At 39.7% G+C, this 22,855-nt stretch overlaps 1 protein-coding gene across 13 annotated transcripts in view; it reads right to left on the bottom strand.

Annotated features, from left to right (window-relative positions):
* The window catches only part of Nol4 (nucleolar protein 4), a 349,489-nt gene extending 327,155 nt beyond the window's left edge, over nt 1–22,334 (bottom strand). For 4 of the 13 annotated variants that reach the window (NM_199024.3, NM_001347510.1, NM_001347509.1 and 1 more), the window contains exon 1: nt 19,473–21,375. In NM_199024.3, coding sequence (NP_950189.2) covers nt 19,473–19,736 — 264 coding nt within the window. In that variant the 5' untranslated portion in view covers nt 19,737–21,375. Of the gene's footprint in view, nt 1–18,251; nt 19,319–19,472 lie in introns of those variants that run through there. The other 9 variants (XM_030250502.1, XM_030250504.1, NM_001361225.1 and 6 more) reach the window with 7 other exon arrangements.
* Nucleotides 22,335–22,855: the final 521 nt, after the last annotated feature.

Raw genomic sequence — 22,855 nt, forward strand, 5'->3', positions numbered from 1 at the left:
GAATTAGTTTCTGTCATCTTGAAAATTATTTAGCATTCATTATACCCTACTTATAATAATTCGTTGTTTTTCTTCATATAAGAGTATTTCTAAATATTATCTTCTGCCTGAATAGTGGCATATGATGACAACAAGAAATGTGGAAAACCATGTAGTAGGATGCTAAGCTGCACTCTCTACGTTCATGAACAAATATCTAGTGCATTAAAACTTACACCAGCTGTGTAATTCTTCTTTCTTTGCCCTTCAGGAAGAGTCAATCATTGTCTTCTGGGCTGCGTGGCTCTGATGCGGGTTCTGCAGTAATGTATAGTATTGTTTACCAATTGATGATGTGTCATTTGCCATGGCAGCTTCTAAGATAGTTTTCTTGCCGTGCTTTCTCTGTGACGTTTTTGGGAATAGGTTTCCTTGAGTTTATCTTATGTTCACTGAGCAGCTTAAATGTTTTAGCCAATCCGAGAAACGTCCCAACACTGTTTTCCCTTTTATCTTAATGATTTTTTTCATGATTCTAAATACCACATACATAATACAAAAGATTCTTGAACCCACATACATTTAATTTTTCTACTCCAACCTGATTTAAATATAACCTCGCCATAATGGCTCATGCCTGGAATCCAACACTTTGGAAATGGAAGCAGGAGGTTCAGCAGTTCAAGTCCCTCCTCTGCTTCAATAGTGACCGGCCTGGGTAGGAAGGTTTTGTCTCAAAGTTGAAAATAAATACATGTGTTTGCCATAGGTTCGTGGATTTTGATGTTTGGTCCTCTGATAGTAGCAATGCTATATATATTTCAACTGCTATCCTGAAAGTTCCTTATACCCTCCCTTCGCCCTGCTCCCCTACCCACCCATTCCCACTTCTTGGCCCTGGCATTCCCCTGTACTGGGGCATATAAAGTTTGCAATACCAAGGGGCCTCTCTTCCCAGCGATGGCTGACTAGGCCATGCTACATATGCAGCTAGAGACACGAGCTCTGGGGGTACTGGTTAGTTCATATTGTTATTCCACCTATAGGGTTGCAGACCCCTTTAGCTCCTTGGGTACTTTCTGTAGCTTCTCCATTGGGGACCCTGTGTTCCATCTTATAGATGACTGTGAGCATCCACTTCTGTATTTGCCAGGCACTGGCATAGCCTCATTTGAGACAGCTATAACAGGGTACCTTCAGCAAAATCTTTCTGGCATATGCAATAGTGTCTGGGTTTGGTGGCTGATTATGGGATGGATCCAATGCAATGCTTTAAGAGGCTCTAGAAACCTTATCAGTTGACTGCACTGGATGCAACGGATCACTTTGGATAATGGTGGGTTATCCATTTGGGATTACAGTGTCTTTTACCATCTCTTTACCTATAGTAAGTAAGCTGTGAGCTGAATAGCTCTCCTCTGCCATATGCTCACACTCCCGTGATGCTCAGTCCAAGTGCAAGAAGCCGCAGGACAACAGACAGAACCTTTCTCAGAAACCATGAGTTGTAATAAGACTTCCATTCATTAAGTTGCTCTGCCAAGTGTGTGGTCACAGTAATGCAAAAACTGGCTGCTATCCCTGCCTCTCAGCATGAATTTTTGCTGCTTTCTGCCATCTTGATTTCATAATTTAATCCTCCAGTGAACTCTAATCACTTAGAATTCACTCAGCCTGAGTGTTTGTATTTGACTCTGCTTTGTCCCTCTCTGCTGAGATCATCTATCTTTGCATTCATCACAGGAGAGTTTATATCTCCTACATAAAATATGAGAATTGCAGCTCTTAAAATCTTTTATAATACCAACATCTAATCCAACTCCGAGTTGGTAGGGGGTAATTATTTTGCACTTTAAAATGTGTTTAATTTTCAGATGAGATAACAACCTCAGGTTATCTTCTAAACATTTTGAATGCTAGGTTGTCAGACTGTAGTCTTAATATAATTGCCCTAGTGTTGAGTGATATGTCTTGATATCACATACAGTATCCCTTCGGTGTCTCACTCTGGCCTTCTTAACAGTGGTTTCAACTTCAGTTCACTCTTTACAGTCCACTGAGCTTGCTTGTATCTATTCTGCTGGTGTGTTTGAGGGGATAGCCTGGAACTTATGCAATGGTTTCTATCATTTCAAAGAATTTGCTCTGCTGCTTTGAGTATGCTCTGCAGATTCATAACATGCATGTCAATTCCATTTACACTACAGTTAGGGGGTATTCTCTGTGGATTTATCTCACACTGTGCAGTTCTCCAGCACATGCACCTGTGTTCTGACTCCTTGACTTGAAAACCTTGGCTCCACTTGGAGTCTTAAATCTGTACTGCTTCACAAACAGAAGGCACTACAGCTATTGTCAGGAAAACACAGTAGAGAAAAAAGTATAGCAGAAAAGATTTTTTTAAAAAGGAAAGAATTAAGTTGTAATAGGTAGTGTATGTATGTTTGTGCACGTGCATGTGCACAAAAGTTCATGAACAGAGGCCAGAAAGTGCCTTTTCATCTTTTTCCCTTGAGACCAGGTTTCTCACTGAATCTGAATCAAGACAAAAAGACAAAAAAAAAAAAAAAAAAAAAAAAAAAACCCAGAGACAGTCTGTCTCTGCTCTCACACCACTGCAGGCACAGCTTAAATGCAAAAACAGTTTTACGTGGGGGCTGAGATCTGAACTCAAAGCTTCACGCTTAAGCAGCAATTGCACTTATCAGCTTAGCTATCTCTCCTGCCCAGTAATGAGACTCTTGTATCTGCCCTTTTGTCCTTGTCTCCTGTTTCTTTTCCACTTGGCTTTTCCTTCTTCCTGTTGGTGCTGGCACTACCACAGCAGTCGTGTGCCTCTAGAACCCGTGCTTGCCATCCTGACAGGCTGTAACTGAAGATATAATAGAAAGACAATAGGAGGAAAGGAGGACAGGGCAGAGGAGGAGACTCCCAGCCCTTCCCTCTTAGCAGTAGTCCCCTTTCCCTGTTGTCTAAGACAGAAAGGGGGGCTGTTTCTCTTGGTCTCTGTCTCTCTCTGTCTCTGTCTCTCTCTCTGTCTCTGTCTCTCTGTCTCTGTGTCTCTGTGTCTCTCTGTCTCTCTGTCTCTCTCTCTGTCTCTCTGTCTCTGTCTCTGTCTCTGTCTCTGTCTCTCTCTCTCTCTCTCCTTTAACTTTTAGAAATGATAAAGCAAGAAACAGCCCTCAGGAGCTCCCAGGACTCCAGGTTAGTTGACCCTGTTAGTTTTCCTATGGAGTTGCCATCCCCTTCATCTCCTTTAATCCTTCCCCTAACTCTTCCATAGGATCCCAGACGTCAGTCCAATGCTTAGCTCTAAGTATCTGAATCTGTCTCAGTCATCTGCTGGTAAAGCCCTCTCCCAAAGACTAAGCAACTAACTCAAGAGCATTATGGCTGGTCTGAGGCCCCTGGCACATATATAGCAGAGGACTGCCTTGCCTGGCCTCAGTGGGAGAAGATGTGCCTAATCCTGTAGAGACTTGATGCCCCATGGAGGGAGGATGCCTGGGAGGAGGACACCCTCTCAGAAGCGAAGGGAAGGGGGATAGGGGAGAACTCTGCCAGGGGGCACTTGAGTAGGCAGCAACATTTGGGATGTAAATAAATAGAATAATTAATAATAATAACTAATAATTAAAACATTTTTAAAAAAAGAAGCCATCCTTGTTATGCACATGTGTAGTTGACTTCCCTCTGTAGGCCTCCTGCCAATGATTTCTTCACACTCTTACTAGGAAGCAAAGCTTCATAGAGTTTTCAGGAATCTTAGCTTCATCATCGGAATAGGATGATCTTAACCTATCTGGCCACCCTAGAGAAATGACATGGTCATTGTACACAAACCAAGATTCAAGTGTCCTTGATTTAACAGGATACATGGTTGACTGATAAGCACTTAAAAACTAGATATCCTGAGCTAAAAGAAGTCTTCCAGATTCCAAAACTCATTTTTAATCCATAAGCAAGTGTTTCCCAAAGGCCTTGGTGTTAAATGTTTGGCTCTTACTCACATATATTTTAAAATAACTAATCACCATAATTCTGCGAGAAGGAAGGCCTCAAACAGAAAATGAATAAAATAACACATTACCTGGAACTGGGAAAGTGTTAGGTACTTGATTATTTGTGGAGCCATATAATTATTGAGATGATGTACTTGCATATTGAAAATGTTATAGTGATAATAATTTAAAATGAGAAGAGCTGAATCAAAAGTTACCTTAAATCATCACATCATTACAACTTAAAAGAAAGGACTAGGTACAATGCTTTAGAAAAAAAATCCATAAGACTGTCAGCAGGGGAAGAAACACTCGAGAGGAACTGTCCAAGACATGGCACAATTCCAAGAAAGCCAAGTACACTGGACTCCATTTTGTTCCCTCTCTAACCGCCATTGTTCTTAGCCCTCTTATCCGCCTTGCAGTGGGATTTTGGAGATGTACATAAGTTAATCAAATGTACAGGTTTCAGACTCAACCCAAACTCACAAAATATTGAAATCTTTAGAATAAAGATTATTTATTTATACTGAGACAGAGCAGTCGTTTCCAAGGCTGACAATAGTCCAGCCAGCACATGCTTTGTCCTTGGAGAATAAAGTAGGGACCAAAGTAATACGGTCTTTTAAAGTACAGACTTAGAGGAGATCAGATTATGGGCACTGATTGAATGGCGGCACCAGGCCCATCAGTAGGAAGCCTTCTTCCTCCACCGTAGAGATAAGTCTCGAGAAGCACAGCACCCTGGCATCAAGGGGATGTCTCACCCTGTGGTCATTCTTATCATTGAGTGTTTACCTTTCATTCATACTCCTCTGACTAGCCAAATGCCAGTAATCACTTTTTCTGCTCCTCTTTTCTGTACTCAGCTTTTCCGAGTATTCTTTATTCCCTTTTTCTGAGGATGCTTAGCCAAGCCTGAGAAGTCATTTTTTTCATGGATGTCAAAGAAATTTCCCTCGGCAGTCAAGTTCTGTTCAACATGCTGTCCTCATTTTCAGTCGGCAACAGACTGGGTTTTTTTCCCTTTTCCTACCTTAAAGTGATGTTAGCTGTTGCTCTTGATTGAGTTTCATGATTTTAAAGTTTAGAATGTGATGTTACTACCCTCATCTGAAAATCGTAGGACATATTAATCATTATACATCATGCATTGTCAACAAAATAATGCATGTGAGCAAAGGCACTTATTTCTAACTGCTTTATAAAATAGACAGGGATTTATAGTGGAATACACATCTCAATAGCTTGTTGTGGATAAAGACGGTTTAAAATAGATTGTTATCATTATGAGCATGCTTCCTTTGCTCTCTTAATTATAAATTTATAAAAAAAAATAAGAAACACTTCCTTAATCTGTGGTTCAAACTAAATGTTACTCTACCCTAGTTCATGTTGGTGCTAATTATAAATTAACATATGCCAAATTAAGAAGACCAACAAATAAACTCATGTTTTATAAAGATAACTTTTATAAAGAAATAATGAGCTGAAACAAATATAACAAAACTCCTGTCTTGACCTCAGCAAGCACCAATAGGCAAATAAACAGAGTCCCAGGAGAACAGTGACCCATATCTGATATTCAAACAAACCTCTGATAGTATATTTAAAAATCCCATCTAATTAGGCCAATTGGGTAAAGCATGCCAGGGTTATGACCAGGCAAGACACTAGATCCCCATGTGGGCCATTCAGCTTTGCCCCATGTTCCTGGATTAAACTCCTTCATCCATCTGGCAGTGAAAACCAACAGAAAGGGCCCATGTGTCTCACCCCAGCTTAGGTCAGCCTCATCCTCCCACTGACCACTTGCAAAATGGGAAAAGAAAAATCAAAGACCCTTAAAATATAATGCTTCAAATAATTTCCATAACTGCTGCCTTATACACAACAATGAGATTTAATATTCAATAGAACTGCATTTATTGCTGAAAATATAACTAAATGAAGGAAAAATAGCCAACAACAGAAAGATTAGATTTTTGGCTGTAAGTTAGGAGTCTTCCTGTTATTCACGTTAAGATTCTGTCTTCCTAAACTTAAATTCTGAATCTTCCGATGCCTGCCATTTTTCTAATGGCTCCAAGATACTTGAAAAATCTATAACCGTGGAGATAATGACATTAAATGAACACTTGATTAAAACTAGGAAGAGTGGAACACTTGAACAAACTGCAGACAGTGAGGAAAAGAGAAAATCAAATAAACTCAACAGTGAGAAGAAAACCTATCATCTCCCTCTAGTAGCTTAAAACTATATATATGATATATCATGTGTATATGATATTTACATACACATGCATATACATATATGTATATATGTGTGTATGTATTGAATGCATGTATATATATATATGTGTGTGTATATGTATATATGGTATCTTCTACATTCTATTCCCCAAGAAGTATGTAGGAAATTTTAAAAGGCATTTACTTTATATTAAACAATGTTTTATAAATTAAGTTATGCCAGGCGGTGGTGGCGCACGCCTTTAATCCCAGCACTTGGGAGGCAGAGGCAGGCAGATTTCTGCGTTCGAGGCCAGCCTGGTCTACAAAGTAAGTTCCAGGACAGCCAGGGCTAAACAGAGAAACCTTGTCTCGAAAAACAAAACAAAAACAATAAATTGAGTTACAAAATAGATATTTCTAATCAAAAAGTTTACATTTTTGAAACATTTTTTGAGAAATCTTTGATATAAATTATAATTATGTCAATAATAATTTATCTTTACATATGAATTTCTGCCTTCCTATTCCTGTGGAAAACAGTGTGCCATGTTCCATTTTATTGAACCAGGTGTAGTAATATGAAAGATATATGTATATATATATATATATATATATATATATATATATATATATATGATTTATCTATTATTATATGTAAGTACACTGTAGCTGTCTTTTTTAAAATATTTTTTATTATTACGTATTTTCCTCAATTACATTTAGAATGCTATCACAAAAGTCCCCCATACGCTCCCCCCCACTTCCCTACCCACCCATTCCCATTTTTTGGCCCTGGCATTCCCCTGTACTGGGGCATATAAGTCCAATGGGGCTCTCTTTCCAGTGATGGCCGACTAGGCCATCTTTTGATACATATGCAGCTAGAGTCAAGAGCTCCGGGGTACTGGTTAGTTCATAATGTTGTTCCACCTACAGGGTTGCAGATCTCTTTAGCTCCTTGGATACTTTCTCTAGCTCCTCCATTGGGGGCCCTGTGCTCCATCCAATAGCTGACTGTGAGCATCCACTTCTGTGTTTGCTAGGCCCCGGCCTAGTCTCACAAGAGACAGCTATATCAGGGTCCTTTCAGCCAACACTTGCTAGTGTATGCAATGGTGTCATCGTTTGGAGGCTAATTATGGGATAGATCTCTGGATATGGCAGTCTCTAGATGGTCCATCCTTTTGTCTCAGCTCCAAACTTTGTCTCTGTAACTCCTTCCATGGGTGATTGTTTCCAATTCTAAGAAGGGGCAAAGTGTCCACACTTTGGTCTTCGTTCTTCTTCAGTTTCATGTGTTTTGCAAATTGTATCTTATATCTCAGGTATATTAAGTTTCTGGGCTAATTTAGATGCACCAGAAGAGGGTGTCAGATCTTATTAAGGGTGGTTGTGAGCCACCATGTGGTTGCTGCCAATTGAACTCAGGAACTTTGGAAGAGCAGTCAGTGCTCTTAACCACTGAGCCATCTCTCTAGCCCAAAAAATACTTTTAAATAAAAACTTTAATAGAAATAGAAATATAGATACATAAATACTATATGTACGTAAATCAAGTATATGTGAATACTATATACTTTCACATATCTATGTGTATGTATGTGTAAAAATATATGTATACATGTCCTAATGTTATTGATTAGCATTAATCTACTTGTTTTACTATAAATTATCTTGTTATGGACTACCATCATCAAAACCCACAAAATAGTTAAGATTTAAGTAGTAAAGAAAATAAGCATTTAAATTGTTCCTATCTGCTGCTGCAGAGGTAAGTAATCCTAGCCTATGTTAACCTGTTTTAATTGCACTAATACCTTGGAAATTTTTACATGAAAATTTATGTACTAGTTATCTTTTATTGAATAAGAAGTTATTACCCAATGAATGGATCAATATGTCCTATACATTATCTAATGCCTGTGGGGCAGAAAGCCAGCATCTTTTAAGTGACTTTTTTGCTTGTTTTATCATGATGATTAATTGGTCTCTCCTTAGAAAGCTCCCCTAGGATAAGACCCACATCCAAGCTGCTTTTTCTTGCTAGCAAAGTCCATTTCTTTGAAAATGTGGAATTTTAATCTCTAGAATTCTGTCAGATGTTGGCCTCTGTGCTCTCAACATATTAAGGTGTCCTCTACTCTTTATATCATTCAATTGTGTCAACTTGCCAGATGAAAATATATCATAATAAACATCAATAAACATGAGTAATATAGGAAGTCTTCATGCTCTATAGAATGGCTAAATCCAATTACCTGACAGGTGCACAGGACCACAGTTGCCCTGTTATAACTAGAGCACTGAACATCCATTCCTCTTAAACTTTTCAAGAACCCATCATGCCTCCATAACTATTGTAGCCTTCCAGAATACATCAATCTCGAACTCATCCTCCCTATTCATTTGTGGTTATGTATCCCCAAGTAGCATTTCCTCACTTTTACCTACCCATGATTAAATCAAACCTGTGTTAGACCACCATCCTCCTATCTATTTTCTATAAAGTCGACATTTTTGTATGTTTGTTTGATTGAATGGTTGATTGGTTGTTTTTCTTGTCAATCTCATGCATGAGTATAAACATGCAGTATTTGTCTTCCTTAGTCTATTTCCTTTTTCTTAAAGTCACGACTCCCAAGCTTAGGTTTGTCACAATGCCTAATCATGACTAAATAGTATTCCATTGTGTTTATGAATGGATGCCTTGACTTATATAAAAAGGGAATCAAAATGAACTAAAGGTTTAAATGTGAGATCTCAAACTTTCAAAGTACTAAAAGAACTCTGTGGATGGGTTGTGGGGGTGGGGGGTGAGGGGTGAGGGGTGAGGGGATGGTGGTAGAGGTGGTAGGGGTGGCGGGGGTTGCAGAGGGTACCTCCAGGAAATTTGACAATAACAAGCAATAACACCTTTAGATATGACCTCAAAGGCATTAGAAATAAGAACAAATATAGAACACTATAATGTTACATCAAGCTACAATGCTTTTGTACAACAAAGGCAACAACATTATACAAAGACGAACTACAGAATATAAGAGAATTTTTGAAAACTAAATATCTGAAACAAAATTAATATCTAAAATATGTAAGGAATCCAAACAACTCAGTAGAAAACAAATAAACATTTCAAATTAAAAATTGTTTCAAATAACTGGACAGATATTTCTTAAAGAAAGACATGCAAGTAGCCAACTGAAGATGAGGTTGTATATCTACCAATACAACAAGTGATATAGAGGGTCTCCAAAATATTAAAAATGGCACCCCTTCAACATAGGCAAGGCCAATGAAACCAGAATGTCAAATGGATGCATCCACACTATGTTTACTTCAGGACTATTCATAATGGCCAAGACATGGAAGCAAGCTAAGAGTTAGCAACCTGGGTTCCCCTCTGTCTCTGCAAAGAGGGTTCCCCTGTTTTTTTGTTTGTTTGTTTTTGTTTGTTTTGTTTTATTTCAGGCTTGTTTTTCCCTTTATCTTTTAACCAGTTTAATTTTTTAATATTTTCAATACACTTTTATTAAATAATTTTAATGTAAATATATTTTGCTCATATTCTTCCAGTCCCCCAGTCCTTCCAGATCCTCTCCCTCCAGCTACTCACCCGACTTCAAGTTCTTTCTCAAAAACAACAAGAAACAATACAACAATCTCTTCTAAACCAAGAAAACAAAATAAAACAATTTCCAAAGAAAAATAAAAATCAGAACACTAAACTGTAATCAAATTAAAGCACACACACACACACACACACACACACACACACACACACACACACACACACACACAAAACCTGTGGAGTCAGGTATATGTTGATCAAACACTCGTGAACATGCAGCCAGTTCTGTAGGATTTGATAACACCCACTGTCACTCCATTAGAGAAAACTGATTTCCCTCATCACACAGATGTAGATAACAATTCAACTGTTAACTTCTATCTCTATTCATTCATCCATCCACCCATTCATTCATTCATCAAAAACCCAAAATAATATATAAGATAAAACAAAACTGAAGTTACACAAGATAAAGCAACAGAAGAAAAAAGAGACCAAGAGAAGGCACAGGATTCTTTTGTGACTTTTCCTAGTAGTCTTGTGTATGAAGAGAATGAAATTATTAGGCCAGCTACAGCTAAGCATCCCTGTCTTAAAGCTGACCTTGACTATGAGCAGGTGTAGATTCTGCCTTGCCCACACTCAAATGGATGTGATTACTCAAGAGTAAAGGTATTTTGGAATTGTCTTAAAATTTTCCTGATAAAATTCACAAAATTTGGAGAAGTATAGGACCTTCTATGGCTCAGATAGAGTAATAGGAATAAAATCAACATATAAGCAAGAAAAAGCTTGGAATTATATTTGAATATTTGCCTGAAAATACAAATTCAGTCTCTTAAGAGAAACTGAAGCTTTTTTGTATGTAATAATATTTATAACAAATATATTTCAAATCAAAAGTGCTATTACAAAGTGATTTGACATCATCTGTTTTTCCTAAGTTTAATCGATTACTATTTTAAATATTTTATTAGAATTAATAAAACTATGGCCTATCTTAAATTTTTTATTAGAGTTAATAAAAATATGATGTGTATATAGCCTGACACAATTACTCAGCAACAAGCTAGTGAACTGTATTGATTTGAAACCTAATAATGATTTTATTACCTGTAATGTTATTCAATATGTTGAACTGTGTAACTTTAATGTTTTACTCATTTAATTTATATTTTTCAATATCTGTAAACCATGGAGAATATCCATTTTATGCTCACAAATCTACTTAAGTCCTTTCATCCCTGCTATAACATTTCAGGCAGCTGTCACTTCTTGCAGAATAAAATCTAAACTAATTTAGCACTCAAAGCTCCTCATAATCTGACTTTTTCAACATCATCTCTATTGTATCCTCCATTTTAGTTATTTTAGATTATGGAGCATCCCTTAAAAATTTCTTGAAGATATTTCTCCAATGGTATAATCATCAAGTGTGTACAATTGTTTGGTGTATACTATGAATCTGCAGGGTTATGATTAGTGTTGTGACAGTCATGTTTAAGTACAGAGACACCCCTTACACATCAGGAGGCAAAATGTTAGTTAAAGTGTAAAGTGTGAGTCACAGTGTTCTACATGAGGCAATTATGGACTGAGGATCAGCAAGACAAGCATATGCAGAAACAGGCACTTGTGTGTCCAAGGGAGTTTTAAAGGTAAGCTATCAATGTAAGGAAGAGAATTCTGAAACTTGGATGGATGGATAGACAGACAGGCAGGCAGGCAGACAGACAGATTTAAAGCTCATCTCTATATATTTGTCTTTTAGCAAATTTTACAGTGTGCTAAATATCAGTATGAGGCATTAATCTGCAATTTATTGTTGGGGAACTATTATTGGAGTGCCTTAAACATTTAGAAACATATCTTAATTCAAGGACTGTGGATTCCACTTAAGTATTTTGTTACCTAAGGCTGAGTGATTCTGATAAATCCACCTTAATCTTTACCCCTATTTTCATAGATGAATAGAATAAGAAGTTGCAGCAGCACAGGATCATTGTGAAGATTAAAGGTGGCAAATGTTTTGTCTAATGTTTACCTAAAATAAGAACTTGATAAACATAGAGTATCAATATATTATCAATCACATTAACACTCAATATTTTCATATGCTTGGACAAGATATATGAAAAGTTTTTGAAGATGCCATTATTTTTTTTTAAATTATGTGCAAATAATGTGTAAGTTGGAGAAATCCTGTAAACACAGTGCTCCTGCAGGCAAGACTGGCATTGGATCCCTTGGAAGCTGGTGTTAGAGATTCTTCTAAGATGCCCATGCTGGGAGACTAGAAACTAAATTTGGGATCCTGGACATGATCCCTAATGCTGAGCCATCTCTCTAACCCCGACACTGAAGAGCACTTGGGGAAAAATAGTCACCAGTTTTTTTGGCCTTAAAGAGTGCTCAGATGCCATTGAAAATAGTTGTGCCTCCCCCTAAAAATAATAATAAAAACATAACTGACAGATGATCCTACAGTCACATATCTTGATATATGTTATATATGTCATAATCATTTGTTACTTTAATATTCGCATACTCCAATTTTATGGCAGTGGTACTAACAATAACCAAGAAATGGAAGCAATTTCCACAGCCATTAGTGTAATGCATAAACAAAACCTGGTGTACATCCTCAATGAAATATTATTCAAACACAAAAGGAGGAATACTGTTAAATATTTCATCATAGATGAACATTGTGTTAAGCAAAATGAATCAGTTACAAAAAGACAAATCCAGTACTTGGATGGGCAGGGAATGAAAGAACAGGGTATAGACTATATAAAATGTTCTAAAGGAGTGTTTCAAACTGATACACAAATCTTAATAAACCTAACAGTAATTAACTATACCGCTTAAATTATTATGACTTTAAATTTCATGCATTTTAGTATATGCACAGTTGGGTGGAAGGGCACATGGACAGATATATAGGTGTAGACATGAAAAAAATCCTCTCATATGAATTTAAGAAGGAATGCCTGGTCACACAACTGACTAGGAAACTGTTTTGTAATGAACACAAACAAAATCCCACATTACTTCAGGTGGTAAGAATCTCTATTTTCAGGCAGGTTTTAGAGAATTGACCAAATTCCCAAGCAACATACATATGGTACATATGTAGCTGGTGAGAACCTTTCAAAGTCAGTTGCAGGAATAAGCTTGTCGAGAGCCGATTATAGGAAAAAGGAAATGAATCCACCACACCACAGACTTTTTGGCTTATATGAATACATGAATTGTGTTGCCATAAATGAGGAAATATGACAATTCAAGAAATTTCAGTTTATAGAACCTAGGATGGGGTGAGATAGGAAGAAAAACTTAATTCTTATGTATTTTCAGTTAAGATTCTTTGAGATATTTTGGTGGAAGTACCCAGTAAAAGATACAGGACAGATTTTAAGAAAACTCAGACAATGCCCAAGTGTGATACAGATTTCAGCTGAATCTTAGAGACCTGATCTCCTTCCAAGGACAAGGAAGTATATAACTTATGAAACTGGCAAAAAGACTTTCCTCATAATAAGATGCAAGAGAGATGTGTAAAGTTCTAATGGGGAATCCTGGAAGCATCTATTATTAAGTTGTTATCTAGGTACAGAGGCTGAGAGAGATTCTCCAATGAACACAATCCTTGAAGGACACGTCACACAAGCTGTTCCTTATGGAAAGAGTGGAACTTAGGCTTAAGAGCGAGCCAAACCTGAGACATTAGTAGTAAAGAAACCTAGATAGATTTACTTTTCGACATGAACAAAGGAAAATATGAGCCAAAACCTTGACAGCATAAACACATATACACTATATAATAGTATTTTATATGTAACAAAAACATAACTCTAACCTAGTAAATGCAATACAAACCAGGAGCTAAATGGTGAGGAAGTCTGATGAGAGAAAAAATTATGCTGGTCCTTCATAATTGGAGAAAGTTAATAATAACATATTCAATTGAAATTTTCGCCTAAAAGAACAATGGAATTCAACCACTTAGTTTCTTTAATTTTTTTCCTCTTAATTTTTGTCTATAAGCAATTCTTTCAATCTCATGTATTTGTTACATTTTGGTAATATTATATATTTTTTACTTGAAAAGCATAATATTGCAATGCCATTTTGAGATATTATTTGTCTATTCTTATGCAACAATCAATATATCCAAATTGCCTTGGCTATATGCACTTTGAAAGACAGCATAGTTAATTGGTTGATGGTGTTGGTTGTCTAGATGAGACATTTGGTAAGTCTTTCCTTCCATCTATTCACTGAAATTTCTTAAATCACAAGAATGCATAGGATTTACAAATTGAAGTCATCATTTACAAAAAAGATAATAGTAAATATCTGAACAATTAATATACAGAGAGAGAGAGAGTTGCCCACACACAGACTTTGTGTATTTAAATTCTATGTTTTTATATAGTTTTGAATTCATAACATATGCCTAATTTGTAATTACACCTTGGAGTTCTTTATTTTGTTAATATTTATAATAATTTGTGCCAAGAATATGCTACTTAAAGCACAAGCTTCTAACACATAGACCAATATATCAGATATAATCAATACTCCTATTTGTTATATAGAGTATATTTTATATTATTAGTTATTATTATGCAAAAGCAAGCAATTAATATCACTGACATTTTACAAATAGGAGACTTTACCTGCCTGCCAGCTTTACTAATAGCACAGCAAAAGATCGAATGATGCTCAAAGGTTTATATTATGCCCACAATGCTCTGCTTCCTGCTCACTGTTTCCATTATTCATACATTGTCATACAGAGATTTTGAAAAAGGATATAGCCTAAACCATACTAGATTCATCTTGAATCTTCTTATTTAGACAATAAAAAATAGAAATCTTAGAAAATACAATAGCTGTGAGGAAGATAGATACATGATCCTGACACAGTATTGAAGGCCTTGAAAGTTTTATTGCATAACCGAGTATCTGCTTCCTCACCTTTTCCTGTTTTGTACAGTGTCTACAAAATAAAATCTTGAAGAAATGTATTCAGGCAGCTCAGAAGTCTACAGGAGGTAAGAGGCAAACATTGAGAATTGACCACCCTCCCTTTCATTGTATTTACTATTAAAATAATGAAGAGCAGATGGAAGTCAGGAGTTACTTTGTCAGAGTCCTCAATTGGGGTAGTCTTCACCTACTTAGTCCTTATATTCACGGGTTTATATCTAAGTATCCTACCAGTTGCCTTTCATTCAAGTGACCTACAGTGAAGGTTCCCAGTGCCTCTAAGAGTTTAGACAGGCACTGAACAAAAAACATACCATAGATGTTCCTCATGGCAATGCCACAAGGACCTTCTAGTGGACATCCTACAAGCAACATTGCCAGTGTTATTTATGAGCCCCATTTAACCCTCCAAACAGATATCATATATACTATATGCTATGTGTTATCCGTCAGTGACAACCTGTTCTGTCTAAGAATAGAGTAGCAAAACCACAACCATCATGATGAGTTATGCCTCTTTTATAGGCTCAAAGTACTGAGGACACAGTGTCTCCTCTCTGATATCTGTAGCAAATTTCAGATCAAGGTTTAGTATATGAGATGTATCCAAAAGCATGATGTTAGAAGAAGAGGAAGTAGATGCATATTTCTCATAAGTCATCATTTCTCTCATTTTTATTAGAATAAAGGGTTTATGACCCAGACCATAGTCAGAGAACTAACAAAATGCTGTTTATGATTTTGTCCATGAATATTCATTGTAATCACTTTAGAGTCATCAGTTACTAGTATGCACAGCAAGAACAATATGAACTCTGAGGCTACAGATTGCAGGACTGAATAAATCATCATTTTAAAAGCATATCACTAAAGATACTGCATATCGATTTGTGGAAGAAAATGCATTTTAAGCTCCACAGTAAAGTAAATATAGATGAAAATGTATAGTTAGGCAAAATTTACACCTATACTTCCTTGTAATATAGGTCAAAATATTCTTTGACTTGGTTATTCAATTTCTCATTCACTACTTTAAAACTAAAAGGATTTCTAACATGAGACTACCAAATTTCTCATTAATGTTCTCTTCAATGTAATAAGGTTTCAAAAGTATAAGTCAATGCATTAGTCATAATGCAAAAGGAAAGACTGAATAGATTTTCTCATTATGTTTTTAACTTACCATTCATACTATCAAATGGTATAATGTATTGTATCATGTATTGTGCTATTTCAGACTGTAACTATGTTTCAGTTAACTGTTGTCAGAAAACAAAATGTCATGCAAGACCAAAAGCTTCTAAGGGACTATCAAAGCAGTAAAGAAAACAACCACACTCCTACTTATTGAAATTATCTCTGAGTTTGTTACAATCACTGTCAGATATTTGCTGAGTTGTTGCTTTCTTTCTTTCTTTCTTTCTTTCTTTCTTTCTTTCTTTCTTTCTTTTTTTTTTAGAGCTTTAAGGCATCCATCCTTTCATTCTTCAGAATTTCTTACACCTTTAATAAAAACAATGTACTAAGCGTAATTATGTGGAATCAAACAAAATATAAACAGATGGGATTCTAAGCCAACAGCTTACAAGTACACATTCAGGCCCCATCCCGACCTAAAATGGCTGAGTTGCAGGATGGTGTTGCTTGGTGACCAAATAGTGTCATTTAGGCTGCTGAGTAATCTAAACACTAGTGACAGAAAGTCCCTCAGCTTCAGACCTGGCCAGAACAAATATTACAGAGCTTATTTATCCCTTCCAGTTGTTGGCGATTTTTATTTTAAATCGGTGTTTGTATTCTCAGTTTTAAAGTTGAGGGTTGGGGGCAGGAGTGTCCGCAAAGCTGCATCTGTTCTTTGCAGAAAAGAAGAGGCAGAAAGAACCCGCTCCTCTGTGACATTGGCAGACAGTCTCACTGCAATTAAGTCCATGTAGTGTGTCTATTCTGCTCTTGTATACCCTCCCAGTTGCTTGCTGTCTCTCTTTCATTAAATGAAAGTAGTTAATTAGCTCAGGCCAGTCCTCTCCTCTTTCTCTCTTCCTTTTTTGCTGTAGTAATGATGTCTAATTATCAGCAGCAGTGGGTTAATGCAACATCAGGAGCAAAGCATATCTCACTGACACAGAAGCTAGCCAGCATCCCTCAGACCTCAGGGAGCTCAGAATAACTCTCCATCTAGTTGAAAATATCATTCAAAGGCAGTTCCTCATTTCACCCAATGTATGCAATATATGCTTTTAATGAGAAAAAAACATCTTTGTCTTTTTGGTGACTATTTGTGCCAAATGATGAAGACAAACGAACATGGTTTTTAGGAGGAAATGCATTCAGACATTGGGAAAGCGTATAAAAGGGATATTTTATTTATTTTTATCTGGTTGAAACTGTGATTGGCTGCCTCTCAGAGAAGGTGGAGCCTAGAATTCTGTGTCAGGAGCACAGAAAATTTTTCATAAAGAACAGTAGAAGAGCTCATGAATTAAAATCCTATTCAACATTTCAAAATAGGCTGAATGGAATACCGAGTGCTTTAAATACTACACGGAAATCATTTAACAATATCACCTGGCAGATCACATTGTCTCCCATTAATATATGGAATCTTTACTGAAAAGAGAAGCATGCGCTGTATTATTCTTCCTCCTGCAGCTGTCACCATCTATTAGAAGTCTTAGCAGGAATTCTCTAACAGCCCCACATTTTTGGGGGTTTTTTATTTTTTTATTTTTCTGACGTGAAAATATGGGTGTCACAGCATGTGAATGCTGGTTTGAATAACTCACACCCACGATTGTCTTGATGCCTCTACAACCTTTATAGAATGTATGCTATTTGTAATTTTAATTAGTCTTCAAAGGGACACATAGTCTAACACATATAATGGCTGTAATCAAATCAATACAAACATGAACTATTGAACCAAAACAGAGCATCTAAATTTAACACAAAAAGAACAAAAAAACTGAAAAACTTTCTAGCTAGCAATGATATATAATAATTATATATGACCATAGTTAAAGAGTACTTTAAAATAGGTTAACATTTTACTCAGAATTCTAATTCACTTTGTTTAACGGAATTTTATTTTCTTGTCTAGTTCTTGATAATAGACTTTATTTAAGTGAATCAAAGCAATTCCTTTTTTGCAACACACTTCTGGCTCGTGCAGATGTAAATAAACCAGACTCTAACTGATGCCAACCTAGTCTTTCATCCAGCAAGACAAACAAACACCTCACCATTGTCTTTAGCAGGGTTCTGGGATACAGGAGAAAGCAAAAGCATCCTTTGTATCTACCTCCTGCAAACCTTTCAAAAACTGCATGTCAAGAAGAAAAAGGAAACGAAACTTTTCTGTGTTCCCAGTTCACCTTTGTTTCCATATTTTCCATATAAACCACCCCCCACCATCCATCCTTCTAGCAACCATTCCCAGTTAATCGTGGGAGACCCAAAGCTGCTTTCCAAACCTGAGAGAGTCCTCCAGATGGTGCTTGGAAGAGCCTTTCATGCATATATCTCCAATATCATGCACCTTAGAGAGAGCATAGCCTTCTCCTCCAGAAACCTTCTTTCTAACATCCTCAGGGGGCTGTGCACTGGGAAACACTCGCCAGTAAAAGTGGGGGGGGGGAATTGGGGGGAAGAAGCAAAGCTCAACGAATCCCAAAGCGAGACAAATATACAAAGGGTGCCAGAAAGCTCCTCCACACCGCTCACTCTAGGTGAGTACCCCTTATGAGGCAGCTAGGTGCAATACATCTGACCTGAGAGCTTACTTGTATCCCCCTGTTCCCTTCTTCTTGCAAAGGAAGCGGATGCTGCGGCAGCCTCCCAGCCCCACAGGCATCTGCGTTTTAGAACGGGATATACGGGTCTCTCGCAGCCAGTTCCTCTCTCACTACAGTTTTGTGGGAAGGAGACCAGAACCAACCCAGAAAGAGGAACAAATACACCATTTGATCGCGCCCCAAACCGTCTCTCTTTGTTGTGTATCGCCTAGCTGAGGAAGCTTCAGTGGTACAAGTGAAGAAGGGGAGGGGGGCGGGGATGAGGTATGTCCAGGACCGTATCTGCCAACCAAACAGTCGCGGCTAGGATCTCAGGGGGCGACCAAGGAAGGCGCGCGGACTTGTCCTGTGTCTCCCCGCCAGCGTTCTCGCAGCAAAACTTGATAGTGTCCTGGGGAAAGCCCCGCATCCATCTCAACCGCCACATTCAGGCTTTGTGCCAAAGAGGAAACACAGTAACCTATCCGTCAGCCTCGCCTGTTATCAGAGCGTGTGGCTGGGTTTCCAGCCTGGCCTTTATGCGCCCTGGTGGAGGTAGGACACGCGCCAGGCTCCCAGCGAAGGACGTGGGACAATAGCCTGGCCGGGGGAAAGGCAGGCGCCGCCCGACGCAGTGAAGACAAGCTCCAGCCACCGTCCCGCAGCGCAGCCCCGAGGCAGGGAGGGCCGCGAGCTCTGCAGGTTCGCTATCGCTTTAAAATAAAGAGCCACAAAGACTTTCTAGAAGGGAAATCACGCCCGGCCACTGCGTCTAGGGAGGACTTGGGGAGGGGGTTGAGGAGGGCTGGGGGGGGGGGAGCTAGGAGCCAACTGTCTCCAGCATCTCTTTGCCTTCCCCTCTCTCCGCCCTCCCTTCCGGGCTGCTCCAACAGACAAATAATAACAGAGAAACCGGCTCACCGTGGTCTTGACCCGCACGAAGAGCACTTGCTTGGCGCCGCCGCCTCCCCCACGGACCTCATCAGGCTGGCCCAGCTGGAAACCCTTCGATTTGACCCAGAATTTAAATTTGGCATTGTCGGTGGAGCTTGACTCTGAGCCGTTGAGAAGCTGAACAATCCGCTCATATTTCTTACGGGTCACCGTCTTGGTCTTGCCTGAGTCCCCGTAAGTCCTAAGGCACCAGTCCTGGAACTGGCGGTACATGTCGCGCTCGCTCTCCATGTTCCCTCGCTGCCGTGGGCCGGATGCTCCCAGCGCACTTCGCACCTGTTCACCCTGGTCTCATGAAATATGCCGCCCAGACCACGATGCAAGGACGCGAGGTCCCGGCCGAACCGCGGGAGTCTGCCTCCGGTGGGGTGGGGGCAGGATCAGGGAGAGAGGAGGAGGGTCCGGATGGGCACCAGCAATCAATGCCCCGTGCTACCAAGTCTGGCTCGTTCCTAATTGCAAAGGATGTCTCGGACGCTTTTCTAGTGCTCTTAGCGGTCGGTCCCTTTAACACTGTGTGACCAGCACCATCCCAACAGCATCTGGCCCAGCGGAGCTGGGTTTCTGAATAATTAAAATCCCATTCCTTAGTTTATTAAAAATCCCAATATTGATTTGAGGTGGTCTCTCGATGTCTCGCCCCCAGGGCTGTGTCCAGGGCAAGGCAGGTGGAGCGCAAAGCAGTCTCCTGGCTCGCGCCCCAGAAGCTTCCCCAGCGGATGGTCCGTCCAGGAGCCAGGGCTGCGCCTCTAGCAAAAGCAGCCTTCTGCTGAAGAGCCTCAGTGGGCACACGGGTCCCTGGACTGTATCTCTCACTCTCTCTCTCTCTCTCTCTCCTGCTTAACCTGGGCCTCCTCTGCGACAGAACTAGAGAGCCAGAAAGTTCTTACCTGTCATGTTGATAAGCCTATCAGATCCTGTTTTACATGAATTTTAAAGAAGGCATCCTAAAAACGACTCAAAATATCATTTCTTCAGGTGTATTAGGTTAAATTCCAGCCACGAAGGTAGGTTGCAAGAGTTGGGTTTCAGAAATTCGCCCAGTATTCATAGATACCTGACCATAGCTCTATAGGATAGATGGAGTACCCCAAACAGGGATGCAGTCCGGGCAATGTGGGAACAGGAAGACAGGCCGCTGGCTGGGGCTCTTCGGAATGATGCTATCCCCAAGATAGGACCCTCTGGGTTCTGCTGGAGTGGGTACAAGACATGGAAATAAGTTTACCGCACAGACACTTGAACCTTTTTGCGTGAAATTAAAATGCAGAAAACAGTTCTTCTCCCTCCCTAGGTTATAGTTTGCAGTTCACACGGGAGGTTTCGGTTGTCTATTTCCCCCGTGCCACGTCATGGACCCCCCTCCGATGCTCAGAGGAGCCAAATCGGAGTTGCTCCTGATGATTTTCCCAAGCAAAGGAAGTCAGCGATCCCTCCATTAGGATTTCCACCCGTGTGTCGCGGCGGCGCTGGAACCAGGGGAGTTCCAGTCCTGCTCCCTGCAGCCGCTCCTCTTTACTGCACTCCCTGCCGAGGCCAGCGCGGGTCGCATGGATCGGCTCAGCCAGCCGGATGGCCGGACCCTCGCCGCGTTCCTGAGTGGTCCGAGCCCACCAGGGAGGCTCGCTGCGGTCTCCCCGGCGAAAGCCCCAATGGGAACGCGGCTCGGTCCCGGAGCTCTCTGGCTGCTCAGTGGCTCCCGCGCGGCCAGGCTGAGCTTGTGCGTGTGTGTGGTCGAGCGAGGGTGTGCGGGGCGCGGGGGTGCGCTTCTCCTGGAAGATTCTCGGGGCGGCCCCAGCCCGGACTGACAGCCCGGGCGCTGCGCGAGCAGCTCCACACACTGAACCTCTCGCCTCTCCCCTCACCCCCACCCCTCCCACTCCCCTCTCCTCCCACCCCCCACCCCAGGCCCCTTCCAAGCTCTCTGATTGGCCAATGGGACAAAAGTTTCTGTGGAGACGGCTGGGCGCTGACGTCACGGGCAGAATTGTCCCATTTAGGGATCCCGGGGGCAGTGCGCATGCTGCAGGCTGCAGGTTAGAGGCAGGAGGAGGTAGCAGCGGGCCGGGCGGCAGCCAGGTGGCGGAAAGGAGCTGGAGGCATCCAGGTGGGGGGACGAGTCCAGCAGGGTTTCCATGGAGATTTCCTCTGGGTCTAGCCTAAAAACAGCAGATCAGCTGACACCATTAGCTCAGGACCTAATTACTGCTTATTGGAGCAACAAATGAGGGACAGGGCCAGCTGCAGAGGAAGAGGTTTGCCCCCGCCCCTCTGTCTCCTCCTTTCTCTCCCTCTCCATTGCTCTTGAGTCCCGGGTGAATTCTCATTAACTTACAAGATTCCTACAAGGGATCTGCTTCTCTTGAGGCCACCCTTACTGCTTTTATTCTTTTTATTTCTCCCTTTGGCATCAAAGGGTTGTCCTGAGTGCTTGAATTTTTCCCCCAATAAACGGATTCAGTAGAACTCAGAGACACTGCTGTCGAAGAGAAGTCACAAATAAATCTACTACCTCTGAGAGGATGTCGCTTTCAATTTATTGATATCTGCTATTTGTCTTTAGATCTTTCACACTTTTAAAATGTTGAGTATCATAAATGCACCAGTATACAGAATGAACAAGTGAAGGAATATTTTGAATTAGCCTTCTATGTGTGGTGTGTTTCACAAGAACGGTTTTGAAAGTTTTGTTTGTGGCACCCAAGAAAGGGCATGATTCCAAGTTAAGAGATTCAGATATTGTTGTATATAGTTAATTTGTTCCTAGAAGTTTCTGGAAGGGTATTTCATACTAGAGTACTCATTTACTCAAGAGTAATCTAGTTGCATGGAGTTGACTTTGTCATGGATATAAGTTGGCCCATAATTATATGATTTTTCCATAGATTTTTATTCTGAAAGCCTCCTTTAGGACCAGAGAGCACTCTTCCTTGAATTTCAAATTTAAATATTGTCTCCTCATCATAACTCTCTTAATAAAGACACTAACGTCCCTCTATACCAAGATATATACTTTATTTTTGTATACAGTACATGTATACATTCCTGCTTCAAAAATTATAAATAAAAGATATAACTCAAAGGGTACCCTGATGTTTGCCACTTTTCTTAATTATTTTACTTTGCATAGTACCAATACAATTTATGTATTTTTGACCCAGCAGAGGGTGACAGCAACTTAGAATTTGAACATATTTTGTTGAGTCATAAAAATCCCACTGTATCTGGTGTTGTGTCTACACATTTACATGAATACGTTCTCTGTGTTCAAGGAGAATTTTTACTGCATGACCCTTGAAAAGTCATATTCCCTTGTTTTCTGAATAACTCTGACCTGATGGATAAATAAC

This window comes from Mus musculus, chromosome 18 (assembly GCF_000001635.26).
Source record: "Mus musculus strain C57BL/6J chromosome 18, GRCm38.p6 C57BL/6J".
Lineage (NCBI taxonomy): Eukaryota > Metazoa > Chordata > Mammalia > Rodentia > Muridae > Mus > Mus musculus.